The 15,760-nt window shown below is 42.1% G+C and overlaps 1 protein-coding gene across 1 annotated transcript in view; it reads right to left on the reverse strand.

The window, feature by feature from the left end:
• Positions 1 to 11,512: 11,512 nt before the first annotated feature.
• The window catches only part of BMP5 (bone morphogenetic protein 5), a 55,909-nt gene continuing 51,661 nt past the window's right edge, over positions 11,513 to 15,760 (reverse strand). Inside the window, exon 7 of the mRNA XM_081940308.1 lies at positions 11,513 to 14,151. Coding sequence (XP_081796434.1) covers positions 14,002 to 14,151 — 150 coding nt within the window. The 3' untranslated portion in view covers positions 11,513 to 14,001. The remainder of the gene's footprint in view (positions 14,152 to 15,760) is intronic.

The following is a 15,760-nucleotide window of genomic DNA, read 5'->3' on the forward strand; positions in this document are numbered from 1 at the left end:
TTTGGGTGAAAATTTAGGGATACTTTTTTCATTTTAATAACTCTCTTTTGCTTCCTTTACAGCACTTAGGGTAACTATTTAATTTAATGTAATTCAACAATTAATCAGTGGAATGATTTGACTCCAGAAGCTGTGGTTGTTCCATCACTGGAGGTTTTTAAGAAGCGATTGGACAATTATTTGTCTGAACCAGTATAGGGTCTCCTGCTTGAGCAGTTTGTTGGACTAGAAGACCTCCACGGTCCCTTCCAACTCTGTTATAATGTATTCTGTATTTTTGTGTGTACATTGGCTTAGTGGCTAAGATACTGAGCTTGTCGATCAGAAGGTTGGCAGTTCAGCGGTTTGAATCCCTAGCACTGTGAAACAGAATGAGCTCCTATTACTTGTCCCAGCTTCTGCCAACCCAGCAGTTCGAAAGCATGTAAAAATGCAAGTAGAAAAATAGGAACCACCTTTGGTGGGAAGATAACAGTGTTCTGTATACCTTGGACATTTAGTCATGCCAGCCACAAGACCATGGAGAAGTCTTCAGACAGCACTGGCTGTTTGGCTTTGAAATGGAGATGAATACTGCCCCCTAGAGTCAGGAATGACAAGCACATATGTGTGAGGGGAACCTTTACCTTTACCTATTTATGATAGGAGGCTCTGGGGTCACTATTATTTATTTATTTATTATTATTTATTATTTTATCGTGCTTCTAGACCGCCCCCTCTCCCGAAAGGGACTCGGGGCGGTGTACAGTCCATGTAATAAATATATCAAAATACAATAAATAGCATTAAATATGTACAGTTAATATGGAGGAGGTAAAAATGAGATTAAAAGAACTGTACAGAGCCAGTAAATATAATTTTAAAACCCTAAAACACACACAAATTAGATTAAGAACATCACCCCTAAAATAACCAGTTAATAGTGCATTCACCAGGAGGAAACAGTTGTAATTATGCCAGGCCTGCTAATCAGAACAAAGGAAGGACTTGAAGGCCCACACAATGTTAGGTCATCCTGGATGTATATGACACGCCATACTTAGCCTAGAGTCTGATTTGCCATTAGGAGTCATGAACTGGTTCCTAGTTTCATCCCAGTTCCTTGTATATCAACATAACTTTCAAAAGATGATTATTTAAACATGTCCCCTTTTACCTTCTGCAAACTCTCCGGCCTTATGTTTCCCTTCCCTGTTTGCCCGCTTGGCAAACTACAATTGCCCCTTTCTTATCGTACTCATAAACCATCTAGCTGTGCCTCATATAAAACCGCATCATTTGTTTTCTTTGCAATCCAAGATATTCTAAGCGTGCATTAAAAATAAACGGGGGCTCTGTTTGTCAAATCTTTCCCCACAGCAATGAGGGTTACAAGGGGAGAAAAAGGGAGTTGTTTTCTCTGAAAACAGAGACAACTGTACGTTTTACAAATCTCTCATAGGTTCCAGGGTTTTAATCTTTACTGCTAGGGCCATGTATCATCCACATGACCAGTCTTGCTTTATGTCGTTTGTTCGTTTATCATTTTGGAAACAAGGAAGGATGTACACAGAAAACCAGCATTGCAGCCCTAATTCTTGCTCTTTGCTGATACTTCATCATATTTTCAGAAGACTGTTAAAATAGGGAGAAGACTTTGGGATATATACTGTCAAAGATTGGTGGGTCTGTGCTTCTAGCATCATAAATGAGATTGCAAGGGAAAATATCCCATGATGTTTAATGCCTGCCCATCCACCCAGAATTAAAACATGAGACCAGGATGAGAATGGGATTAATAAAGTTACCATGACTTTATTAATTGTAAAGATCTGCAATGAGCTTTTTGGTGCTGTTGGTGGAAGGATCTGTTCAGTTCAAAGAAGGTCCTGGAATTGGTTTCTCATAGAAGGAGGAAACATAAAATGACATCATCACATGGCAATGTAGCAATAAACAGAAATATCAGTTGACATTACCCAATCATGTTTGATCTGGGTCCAGGAAGGGCAATTTGAGCTCAGCATCACAGATCCACATATATAGATGCACATGACAATTTTTTTTTAAAGGTCTTTCTGACTCTGCTAGTCACGAAGCATTCTAGATGAACACTGGCTTCCTTCCAGTTGTGTCAGTGGAAATCTTTACTTGTTGAAATACGTAGATGGAAGATCACTATTTTGAAAGGATCTAACCACACAAGTGTGCTGGGGGTGTAGGTACGTGTATGTAAGTGGGACAAGTGGAAGTGAATGAAGTCAAAGCAGATAGTGAGTGCATCTGGAGTACATGGCTAATTCTGTATTTTTCCAGGTCTTTGGGGTTTTTCCAAATGTTCCTCTGCTCCCAGGTTCAAAAAAACCTCTAAGTTGAATTAACTTATAAAAAAATTAGTGCTAACTGAACAATGGAAGGTTTTATACAGCCTCAAGGCTGCCATGTAGACTTTTGATTCAAAGATACTGGTTGTTACCTTCAGATTAAAGTGATCCACTTGTATTCTGTTATACTCGCCCTGTGATACATTGTTTGTGCCATTTGTGAAGCTATATTTGTTGGATCTGGGCAACGAGAGAACAGACTGCGGACACGAAGTGACTTAACAGCTCTTTATTAGTAGTAGTAGTGATCCAGCTTACTCTGTGGTCGGAGGGTTCCCCTTTTATAGGGATCGGGTATGCCCCTCGACCAATCAGAACGATACCTGTTTCCCGCTGTAGCAGCGGACCAGAGAGGAGACTTCCTACGATATATGCTAATATCTAACACCCCTCCCCTCTTAGAGGGAACATTGCGGTTGGTTATGTAGTCCTTAAGGTATGTTGGAGTTTGCCTTACTCGAGTGGAGCGTCGCAGTTCGGGTTGGTCAGGAGTAGTTGCAGGATCAGTTGCTTTCTTTGCTTCGAGTTCTGGTGTTTTCAGACTTTCGTTGCTTGGGCGTTCGGGGGTCTGCTCGCTTACATTGCTTGGGGGTTGTTCTGTTTCGCGCTCGACCTCTTGCTCTGTCCTGGGCTCGCAGGTGTCGTAGTTCTCTGTGTTGGGCCTCTCGAGTGGCTGACTTTGCATTGGTAGGTAGCTCTCGTCTTCGGCTCGTAGGTCTGAGTGCGCCAGGCGACCCTGAAGTTGATCGATGTGCCTCTTCCAATTCTGCCCATCTTCCAGTTTTAACAGATACGATCGCGGACCCGTGATGCCAATGACCGTTGCCGGCATCCACAATGTTCCCCCTGCATAGTTGTGGGCGTATACCGAATCCCCTATGCTGAAACTCCGAATTTTGCTTGTGGAGTCTGGGGGTGCTGTGGCAGAGTAGTTGGGGTGAAGACGGTCCAGGTGAGACCGTAGACGGCGGCCCATGAGCATTTCATCGGGGCTCCTTCCCATCGTTGCACTGGGGGTAATGTGCTGAATGAGGAGGTAATGGTCTATGCGTGTTTGCCAATCACCTGGACCCATCCTAGCGAGGGCCTCTTTTGTGGATCGCACCATTCTCTCTGCCTGCCGTTTGATGCCGGATGGAATGGCGCAACGAGGGCATGCCGAATTCCCTGACCTGCTAAAAACGTTTCGAAATGCATGGCCGTGAATTGGGGCCCGTTATTGGAGACCAGGAGGTCGGGCAGGCCATGAGTGGCGAAAAGTCGCCGTAGAACCTTAATGACTGCCTCTGCCGTGGTTGAAGTCATTAGGACTACTTCTAGCCATTTGGAATATGCATCCACAACTATAAGGAAAGTCTGACCTTGAACTGGCCCTGCGAAGTCGATGTGTATTCTCAACCAGGGTGCTTTCGGCTTTTCCCATTCCGTGGCGGGCACTTCCGGGGGTGCTGGTCTCGATTCTTGGCATGGATCGCAAGTGGCCACCCACTCCTCTATCTCTTTGTCCATGTTTGGCCACCAAACGTAACTTCTCGCTAAAGCCTTCATCCTAACGATCCCCGGATGCCCAACATGTAATGCATCTAACACATTTTTACGTAAAGCATAAGGAATAACAACTCGATCCCCCCACAATAAACAACCTTGTAACACTGAGAGTTCGTCCCGTTTTGACCAAAACACTTTGAATTCTGGGCCCATGTTTCCCTTCGGCCACCCCCTCCAAACCCAAGTTTGAACTTGCTTTATTAAACTGTCTTTAGAGGAGAACCTTGCAATGTCGCAGGAAGAAACCGGTCCAGAGTCCAAACAGTCAATGAGCAACACCGGTACTTCGGGAGTGGGGTCTGGCAAAAGGTCCAGTAGTGGGCAACGGCTGAGTGCGTCTGCATGTCCTAGAGTGGAGCCCGGTCGATGAATTAACTTGTAGGAGTACGCAGCCAGGAAAACAGTCCACCTGGTCATGCGTGGAGAGAGGGAGACCGGGGTGGGGTGGTTTCCCGCCAAAAGTCCCAACAGCGGTTTGTGATCAGTAATTAATTCAAAATCGCGGCCGTAGAGGTATTCATGGAAACGTTTTACTCCAGCTACCGCAGCTAACGCTTCCCTGTCCATCTGGCTGTAGTTCCTCTCGGCCGATGAAAGAGTTCTAGAGTAGAAAGCGATGGGTGCTTCTTTTCCATCTGGCATCCTGTGGCTAAGGACTGCGCCGACTCCAAAGGGTGATGCGTCGCAGGTCAATACTAGCGGTAGTGTCTGGCTGTATTGGACTAACAGCGAGTCAGTGGTGAGCAGGCGCTTTACCCCGGCAAAAGCTGCTGCTTCGGATCGTCCCCATCTCCATGGTGCGTTTCGCTGGAGTAGTCGATGTAGCGGCTCAGCAACGGTCGCCTTCTGTCTCAGAAAAACGCTGTAGAAGTTAAGTAGTCCGAGGAAGGCCTGCAGCTCGGTCTGGTTACGTGGTGTGGGGGCGTCCTGGATCGCCTTAATTTTCTTTGAAGTGGGGTGTATTCCCTGACCATCGATTCTATATCCCAGGAATTCTACGCTAGGCACGTTAATTTGGCATTTTTCTTTTTTAAGGCGGAGACCCTTCTCTCTGATTCTGGCCAAAACAGTTCTGACTCTTTTATTTAATTGCTCCTCGTTTGCAGCGGACACCAAGATGTCGTCGAAATAGGGGACGACTCCCGGTATCCCTTGCAAAAGCCGTTCCATGACGCTCTGGAACAAACCTGGAGCAATGCTCACACCGAATTGTAGCCGGTTGCATTTGAATGCCCCTCTATGCGTCACTATAGTTTGGGCCTCCGCTGTGGCGCTGTCCACGGGCAATTGCTGGTAAGCTTGTGCCATGTCTAACTTTGCAAATATCTTTCCTGGCCCCAACGAGTGCAATAAGTGCTGAACTACTGGCACAGGATATGCGCTTTGTTGTAGTGCGACATTTATTGTGCATTTATAGTCTGCGCAGATGCGGACTGACCCATCTGGCTTAACTGGGGTCACAATGGGTGTTTCCCAGCGCGCGTGATCCACCGGCTCAAGGATTCCTTGTTCCACTAGCTTATCTATTTCCTTATCTATTTTTGGGCGGAGTGCAAAAGGCACTCGTCTCGGTTTAAGTCGGATTGGCGCCACTTTGGGGTCTAAGTTGAATGAGATTGGTTTACCCACATACTTACCAAGACCAGGGCTGAACACATCCTCGAACTCCTTAAAGATCTGCTCAGCGCTGCTGTTCTCCACGCTGTTGATCCCGGTGACTTCCAGCCCCAAGGCTTCAAACCAATCTAGTCCTAGAAGGTTCTGTAATGGTGCGGTGGCGACGGTCATGGGCAGCTGGGCTACGATGTCCTTGAAACGGATCTGGAATGTGCCCTGGCCCACGATGGGGACTTGGTTCCCCTGGTAGTCTCGCAGCAGGATGTCTGGAACACGTAGTTGGCTCTTTTTGAGGCTAGGGATAGCCTGTTTCATGGATGCCCATGAAATGATCATCAGGGACGATCCTGTGTCAACTTCTAGCTCGCAAGGTGAGCCCTCCAAGAGGACTGTGACTTTCAGCTTTTTTGGCCGCTTGGTGCGGACCTGACTTATCGTGGTGAGATACGTTCGCAACTCCTCTCTCTGGGTCAACTCTATCTCAGCATCTGTATCCTGAAAATACTCTCGTTGAGCGTCTTGATAGAACGCTCTTTCAGCCCTTTGTGTGTAATCTCTCTGGGGATACGCCCACTCAGCTCTTTGGGAATTTTCTCTCTAGGTAAACACTTGTGGATTTTTCTCTGGGCGCCCTTTTTGATTTCGCCAAGCCCCTGGGTTGGGCTTCTGTTGGCGGTACATGGGTGGCTGCCTTGAGGCAGGGACTTCGCTCCGGCACACTCGTGTGATGTGCCCAAGTTTGTTGCAGTGCGAACAAACAATGTTCCTGAACCTACAGGTAGACCGGGGGTGATTCCCTCCGCAGCTTGCGCAGGGCGGCAAACGGAATCCGGGTCTCCCCCCAGGTCTCACGTGACTGCTCTTCATCAGGTGACTTTCCTCGAGCTCGGGATCCTCGAAATCTGGAATGGTGTCCTCGTAGTGGACTCTGGTGTGTCTTGGCACTGGCTGACCTGTGTTGAATCCGCGTTGAATTGTCTCCGCTGATCTGTCTGCTGCTTCTGAAGCTCTTGCCTCGTCGAGTACAATCTGTAGGCTTAAATTGGTTTTGGCTAACAGCCGTTTTTGTAGGGAAATGTCTCTCAGCCCGCTAACGAGTCGATCCATAATCTGCTCATCCAGGTCTCTGAATCCACAATGTGTGGCTGCTTTTCGTAGAGCTGCAACATACTGGTTGATAGATTCTCCCACCTTCTGGTTCCTCGTGTTGAATGCTTGGCGGCAAACATGGCGGGAAGGTTTTGGCGCATAATGAGCCTGTAGAGCCTGTTGCAACGCCGTCCATGATACTGCCTGTATTGGAGTAGGCGCGGTGAGGTCTCTGGCCGTGTTGAAGACTTCTTTTCCGCAGTAGCCGAGGAAGATGTTTTTCTTCCGGGCGTCGGTGATCCCCGTGTATTTGTTCGCTTCGAGAAAACACTCGAAACGAATCATGAAGGCTTCCCATTCGTCGTTCGCTGGGTCAAATGGAGCGGGGGGGAGTGTGCATCGCCATCTTCTCTCGTTTGAATTTGCCGCGCTGTGGTGACCTGAGATGGCTGCCGGAATTTCTGCCGAACTCCTAGGCTGGATCAAATCCGGAGATTCTGGAGGTAGCATTCTTCGTCCTATCTGTCTCTCGATCCCACCCTCGTCGCCAATGTTGGATCTGGGCAACGAGAGAACAGACTGCGGACACGAAGTGACTTAACAGCTCTTTATTAGTAGTAGTAGTGATCCAGCTTACTCTGTGGTCGGAGGGTTCCCCTTTTATAGGGATCGGGTATGCCCCTCGACCAATCAGAACGATACCTGTTTCCCGCTGTAGCAGCGGACCAGAGAGGAGACTTCCTACGATATATGCTAATATCTAACAATATTGCTATTGTTTAGATCATTTAGTCATGCTTAAATGGGATAACTGAAATCAGTAGGCATGTATGGTAAGTAAACACCCATTCATTTCAGTGGGTCTGTTCAAAGAATGATTAGATCTTGATTCAACCTCTAACACGTAGTTAAATTGGTTTTCATAGGTTGTTTGTTGCCTTTGAAAAAGAAGCTGAAATGGGATGGAGAGAAATATTATAGGATTTCTGTGATGGTGAAGTCTGCAGAACAAGGGAAATAGACAAGGATCTTCACTATTCATGATCATTATCAGAAATGAGATAGGTCAGTAGGCAGAACAAAACCTGGGTGCAATGCATTTTGGAGCAATACCTCAGCTAGGCAATGCAGGAAAATGTATTTTTCCTGTATAAATTTTGAATTATTTTGAAGTAATGTTAAAAGACAGACAACAGGGCTCTTCCCGCTGCTTCAAGGAACATGAATAACTAGATGAACAAGAAATGGCAAACATATTTAACTGGATGCTTGAGTTCACCTCTTAGGAAAGGTCTATTTTCATAAATAGAGAAAAGTTAGAAGAAAATCAAAACAAATCTGGAAACAAACTTCAGTTTCAAATGTTTTAATCTGAAGGAATGTATTAAGTATAAAAAAAATATGTGACTAGTTAGTACTATTGATTAAAGTTTAAATAGATAAAATCCAGAAAATTCTTAAATGTAAATTGGCTGTGAGGGTGTGTGGGGGGGATTGCATGTGCGGATGGGTGAGTTGTGTTTTCTTTCCCCCCAAAATCATTCACATCCTGCCCTTTGAGGAACCTTCCTTAAAGGCCAGTGACCATAAACATTCCTGAATAATGATAGTCTTTGTTAACAGACCCCCCCTTGACAGCTGCATGAAGAAAAATATTTCAAAACTTGACATTTTCGCATAGTTATAGAGAATGGAAAAATAAACTTTGTTGGTAGATTAATTGGATTCTGCACTTGGTCCATCCACATAACTTAATAATTCATATCCAGCAAAAGATGCTCCAAAATTGAAACACATTTAGAGGAGTAATAACAGCTATGGTTTTTTCCCCCCCTTTGGTTGGGAAAGGGTGCACTTCTTCAATGTTACAATTCTGTTCAATTGTCTCAGTGGGATCTACTTCACTTATATAAAGTGAATCCAAGCTCAAAAAGAGCAGCAGGTTGGTACGTCGATGAGAGTTGTCACAAAATCAAACAAAGTGAGCAGCAGTTTATCAGAGCTGTTTGGCCACCTATGGAATAAGATGAGGATGCTTGAATTGTGAAGCAAAATTTATTCAGCACTATGAAGTTGTTTTGTTTTTCCCCCCTGGATTCCCCATTAACCTGCCGATCCATTAATTTATGTAGGCAATACTCATTAATAGACTTCTTCACATATGAAGGAAAAATACCTTATCAGCACTAATAAACAGCAAAGCAGAGTACATAAAAATCAGAATTCCCAAGGAAAATCCTTTTTTTCCTGTGGCTAGCACTGGACACATAGTCAGCTTTACCTGTGATTTCATTGGCTAGACATTAAAATGAGAGTAAGTTTATTCTCATTAATTTTAATGAATTAATTAAAACTTAATTAATTAATGGGGATGTGGTGGCTCAGTGGCTAAGACACTGAGCTTGTCGATCAGAAAGGTCAGCAGTTCAGTGGTTTGAATCCGTAGCGCCACATAACGGAGTGAGCTGCCGTTACTTGTCCCAGCTTATGCCAACCTAGCAGTTTCAAAGCACAAAAAAAAAAAAATGCAAAGTAGAAAAATAGGGACCACCTTTAGTGGGAAGGTAACAGCGTTCTGTGTGCCTTTGGCATTTAGTCATGCCAGCCACATGACCAGAGAGACAGTGCTGGCTCTTCGGCTTTGAAATGGAGATGAGCACCGCCCCCTAGAGTCAGGAATGACTAGCACATATGTGCGAGGGAACCATTCATTTTGGGGAGTAGGAGAGTGCCTGAATATTTTTTGTCTTGTATTTCGGCACCTAAATCATTAGTATTATGATTCCTCTTTCATGATGATATTATTTTGCATTGTTTCGCCAATGTGCTTTAATCTCATATTAAAGACCCTTAATGCTATTTTAAAAATAACAAGAAGTGTCTGACAATACAAAGGAAGCATTTGATCAAATTCTGGTTGGTTCAGAAAACAACTGAACTCTAGCTCTCTTCTACTGATGCTGAGGGTTATTAGAAAAAGGGATTAATTATCACTACAGAATACCAGCTCTTGCATTAAAAAGTGCAGGAGATCATTATACAAAAATGTTGTGGGCCCCAACTTCCAATTTCAGCAAAACAGATTTATTAATTTTATTTTTGGAATGAAATAATTTGTTCAATGATACAGTCTACGACTAGATTCTTTGCAAGGGTAATATTGGAATATTACAGCTGCTGAGGATTATTAAGAGAGTCAAAATATACTTTTCATCAGTGATAGTTAATCTTGTATCAAAGTGTTTGTTTTCGCTGTCATTGATATACATTAGCATGAGGTTCATGTGAAAACCGTACATTAAATTACATACTGTATAAATCTTTTCATTAGATACCAGTCCCCTTGTCCTTACTTTTTGAGACTAACCTTTGATCTTCCAGTCAGTAACAAAAATAATTACCATTTCTGTCCAACCTGGCTTGATCTATGTAATTCAGAAATAGCTGCACAGCTGGAGACAGATGTTCATGTCTCCATTGCTAAACTCTAGAGAGGCTTGCACTATTATTTATATCACCCTTGTTGTGAGTTTATCAGCCTCCATATGTTGCTCTCCAAATGCATGATAAATTCTGGGAATTTCAAGAAATAATGACTTTGCAGAAGCAGAGGGAAATAAAAGAAGAAAAGGAAAAAGTTAAAACTTTCCTGCTTCAGAGGGTAGAATTTTATAGATAACATGGTCCATTCAGGTGTTATCTTTCATCTATGAAAAGCATTTCAAGATTATTTTACTGACTAGTGCTTGCCTATTTTAGCAATTTATCCAAGAAACCTAAGAATTAAAAAATAAGAAATCTTGTTATCCCTTACTTACTAAGAAATGTAGACTGAGGAAAATACTAAAAGATGTCCAGGATTTTGGGGACAGGAAATTCTGAACAGGATGTTTCCTCTACTTAAGATCCTGGAAAAACACCCCATCTTTCCAAGTCCAGTGTCGCAGTAATTATGGGTGGGACCAAAACTGTACAACCATATAGCCTCTCCTTTCCCCTCCTCTCCCTTTCCCTCTCCCCTCCTCTCCCGTCTCCTCCTTTCCTGTCTCTCGTCTCACCTTGCCTCTCCCTTCCCCTCCCCACTCCTACCCTTTCCTCTCTCTCCTCTCCCCTCTCCTCCCCTCTCCCGCCTCTCTCCTCTCTTCTCCCCTCTCTTCCCCTTCAATTGTAAATACTTTTCTAATGGTCTCTCTTCCCCCAAATAAACTGGCAGTCTAAACCAACTCAAGTCAATTGGGAGTTACCCCTTAAAACCAATTAGCTTCAAAATAGTGCTACATGCTTCCCCTTAATTCACGACATGTTTAGTTAGCTCTTTGGGGAATATATTAAGTAGCTACAGTGGTTAGTGAGGAGTTGGAAACTTTAAACTGATTAAAACTGGACTTGGTGCATTGATCTTAGGCATTGACTTGCAACAGGTTTTTTTTTCACGACTTTATTTTTTCCCCTCAAAATGGAAAGCCCCATGAAGCATGTTTTATCAGTCACTGTAAGAAGCACGCCTGGACACATGCAGCATGTATCTCTACTCCCAATAATGCAGCATGCAAAAATATCTGTGCCAATGTTCTCTCCTTTTCAATAGAAAAATGGGAGCAGTACATCAGAGAAGCATTCTCTCTTCCTCTTTTCTTGTTTAACCCTTCTTCTAATTGGTTAGAATTGTCATTTTTGGAGGGGGGAGGGTCTCAAGCTAAACTTCAGTGCATGTAGATACATATCATATCTGTATTCTTTCTGAGCAAGCTTTCTTCAATGCAATGCTACTTTTAAGACAGAAAGCAAATCTTAGGCTACAACTCTGTATTTTTAATAAAGGGCTGTTTCCAGTGAACACAGTGCTTCTAATCAAGATAATGTAATCCCAGAAAAAAGGCATATAGAAAACCAGCCAGTATTTCAGGTTTATTAGGTTATAAAATATAGACTTATATTTCAACAGAACATAATATAATCTTCCCTTTCATGTACTTAAAATGGTACACCTTTATTCCAAAATATATTATTTAATGTACCCCAAAATACACTTCCACCTTTATTTAACATAAATTCAGCTCCAAATATCATAATCTTCCATTTAAGTCCTAAACAAATTCATTTTCTTTCTAAACAATTCCCAAATTAATTTTAAACATTTCTTAAAGCATGTATAATGAAATGTGTAAATTACATTAAGAGGGGAAGAGACGCTGCCTAGGAAACAATTAGATAAGAGAGGCAGAAGCCTCCAGTGGCTTAATGGTCAGAGAAAGAAACTAGGAAGGATCTGCCCTACTGGATCAAGCAGTTAAAGAGGGCAGTGGGAAGTTTATACCTTCAGACTTGCAAGATTCTGTTAAACTAGACTTACTTCCAATAGAGTAAAACTGATTGGACTAATTAAAGTATAATCTAGTCTTGTTTCCTATCTAATTTGCTTGGGAGGGCTGACAAAACAGCAATTTGGAGGGATTTATTTACTTATTTATCAAATTTATAAGCCACTCATCTTGGGATTCGAAATGACATTGAGCGGCTACTTGTACTGCAGGAATACGTGTACTACAGTTTAATTAAAGCTGTGGTAAATTAGGATAAAAGTGTCCTCACATTAAGCTGTGCTTTTGACAACTTCATGGACAAATTAAACAGAGTCAAAGGCAATGCATGCCTTAGGTCTCTCTAAAGCACAGGAGTATAGTATTTCAACAGGTTTAATGTAACAAAATTAAAGCAATCTATATCAATGTTTTAACCCTGTTGAAAAAGAGATAAATTAATTTCTCCAAAGTGTTAATAACACCTGAGTGGATTATTCTGTATTTCCCCTATTCCATACCATCGGAATTTTATTAAATGTGATAAACAGCTGAGCCCATTATTCTATGCTTCCCTTGTACCATAACAATCTTATTAAATAGTGCTTAAAGGAGAGAAATACAGTGCAAGTCCAAGTAACTATGCCCTCTCTTTTCAACCAAGCTCAACCCTATCCAGCAGCAGATCCCATGGAACTCTATGGGACTTACTTCTGAGAAGATATGGATAGAGTAGTAAGGTTCATGGAACAGGTTAATGGAACGTTTGCTTAAATTCCATAATGCCCAGTGGAAATTGAATGCATTTCCATCTCATGATATCTTTCTTAAGAGAGGAGGCTTGTTCATATACTGGTTTCGATCTAAGAACCACACATTTTGCAGCCGTGTTAGAGATGATGGACCAATCACATCTACCTGAGGTAAGAAGGTTGTACTCTATTTTCCCCCTCCCCTCTCCCATCGCACAAAGTCAGAACTAATTTTTGGGCACGAGCAACTGGCAGAATGCCCAAAGTTTCATGCCTCCAGGAAGAGCTGAAGCCCACAAGCAAAGGGAAGGAGATTATGGTTCCTACGGTTGCACTATTATTCTAGAGAAAACAGCCCCAACAATTGTGCGCAATCTTTCAGCCCACTGTATTTAGCTACCATTTGTTTATTTAAACACAGTTCAACTTACTTTACCTAATGGGGCAGAACTTCTAAAAGGAAAATTGTGTTTAGCTAAGCATTTAAAAAAACCCGTTCTCAGTGCTTACTCTAAATAAATAGCACGCCAAAGTTTTCATTGGCACAATTTGGCCAAATGTATTCAATTTCCTTTAACAATATAAAATAGTCACAGGAGTTCTGGATTTTTTACCTTGAGAGGAAGGAGGTGAGGGAGGGAGAGTGGAGAGAGAGTATACAAAAGCTTTATTTTATAAAATGAAATAAATCTCAGTACGGGTACCAAAAATTTGCCTTCAATGTTCTACTACTTATATATAAACCTATATAATAAAGCATTTGAAACAACATTCATATAAAAGAAACGATATACCTTTAAATAAATAAAAGCTACTATGTACATTATACTGTACATGAGAAGAGATGTGACATCAGTGGGATTAAGTTACCTAATATCCTTATTTTCTCCATTAAAAAAACAAAAAGGAAACTCCTGGCCTTAGTCTACATTATATAGCTAGAATCTAAATTTCTTGTATCTTTTTTTTTTTGTCTTTTAATTTTCTTATCTCCCTAAATAAATTCCCTTTGCAGAGGTTTCTCTTAATGTTTTTTCTATGGTTTTCTTGATCTTTGTGACAGCCACATTTCCTTCCCCAGATGCTTACAAACGAAGCAGTAGCTAGAGGATGAGGGGAGTGGCAAGCACCTGATTGCAGCCCAGTTTGTAATGTGACGGACACCATATAGGAAGAACTTCAGCTCCAGGATTCTGTCGTAATGAACTGATCCTCTTCTTGGAGAAATATTGTGAAATGGTCACTCCGATTCCTCTACCCTCAAAAAAGAAACATACAAAGAATAACTGTATAATTTCCACTTTGCAACACTCTTTTTTTTGCAATTGAATCCTAGTGGCATCCGCACGATCGCACCACCATGTTCCTGTACTTTTTCAAAATAACATTGGAACTGTCATCAAAATAGAGGACAGAGATGGCATTCAGTTTGGTTGGAGCACAACAAGGCTTTGGGACGTGATCAGGAAACATCAAGTGGACCTGAAAGTCAAAGACAACAAGATACAATGTGATTTTACTTATTCTATAATCTGCTGTAATGACTCTTACAATGAGCAATAATACACACTGTTGATGTTTTTTGGTGGAAGAGTGACAGTCATATTGTTAAAATCAGTGATGGTATTCAGCCGGTTCTCTCCAGTTCGGGCGAACCGGTAGTGGCAGCTGCGGGAGGCTCCGCCCACTCGCCCCAACATAATGCACGAGCACTGCGCATGCGCAGAAGACGATGCCCATGCGCAGACGAGGCAAAGCAAGTGAAGTGAGCGTACTCACATTTGCGTACCAGTAAGGAAGATAAGTGAATCCCGCTTCTGGTTAAAATGTTTCTGATTTTAATACTTTGCAGTGAAAAGTATATCCTGCTTTTAATAAGAAGATCAACAAACCCCGAAGTTTGTGCTGTGGCTACTTGAAGGTTTAGAGCAGGCGTATCCAACCTTGGTAACTTTAAGACTTGTGGATGACAATTCCCAAAATTCCCTTGCCAACCATATATTCTCTCTCTCCCTCAATCTTTCTCCCCCTCTTCCAGGGCTGTCTTAACACATGGGCCTGATGGGTACTTGCCCATTGCCCCCACGAGCATAGGGGTCCTATACTAATCTGTGTATGTTAACCCTTCAATGCACCTTGTATTGTATAAATACATCAACATATTTATTACATTTTATTGCATTTTAAAATTAATACTAAGATGCAAATATATGTTTAATTTTATCAAACATTTACATTTTTATACCTGTGAGTAATTGTCGTAGGGGCCTCAGTACACTGCTTTGCCCAGGGCCCATAATGCTGTTAAAATGGCCCTGCCCCCCCCCCCCCCACAAACAACACATACACACACATTTAAACACAACATAGAGATAGAGGTTTGGGTGTATAGTGTGTGTGTGTGTGTGCGGTATGTATGGAGAGAAAGAGAAAGACTGTATGCTCTAGTAGTTAAGGAGCTGTATTAGTAGTGGGAAGACCAGGTTGTAGTCCTCCCTTAGGCATGGAAGCTGGCTTTGAACAAATCTCTCTTTCATTGTTCTAGACTGAAAAGTGGGGGGAAAATATTCACGTTCCATGAATAGTGTTTTATCATGTATTGGGTTGATTTAAAAGAGGAGGAATAATCTTATTGTATTTATTTATATTTCTAAACTGATCTTCTCCCTCAGAAAAACAATGCATTTTTCATAGCTAAAGGGAGAATCCATCCAAAGACAGGATAAAGAAAATGGAGTCTGGGATAGCTTGGCCCTAAAATATTATTGGGAAACAAAAAACAATGTGGAAAGTATAAAAATGCAATTGTAAAATTCATAGAAGCTTCCCAAAGCATTAATGCTTACAGCTGGCCTTTCAGAAATACAACACTGTTCTTGGTTTGCGCTTGAAATGAAACGTTAGCACAGCAAGCAATATTTCCAAATATTACTTCTTTTTCTTTAAAGACCCCCGCGGAAGCAAAAGACATTTTAAAAATACAACCAAATAGATATTTAAAATGTTCTTCTCTGTATATATATATATAGGATGCTGCATCTCCTGAAAAGGAAGCTCCACTGAATCTGATTGACTGATAAATAAATATTTG

Source organism: Natrix helvetica (genome assembly GCF_964273705.1).
Source record: "Natrix helvetica genome assembly, chromosome: 2".
Lineage (NCBI taxonomy): Eukaryota > Metazoa > Chordata > Lepidosauria > Squamata > Natricidae > Natrix > Natrix helvetica.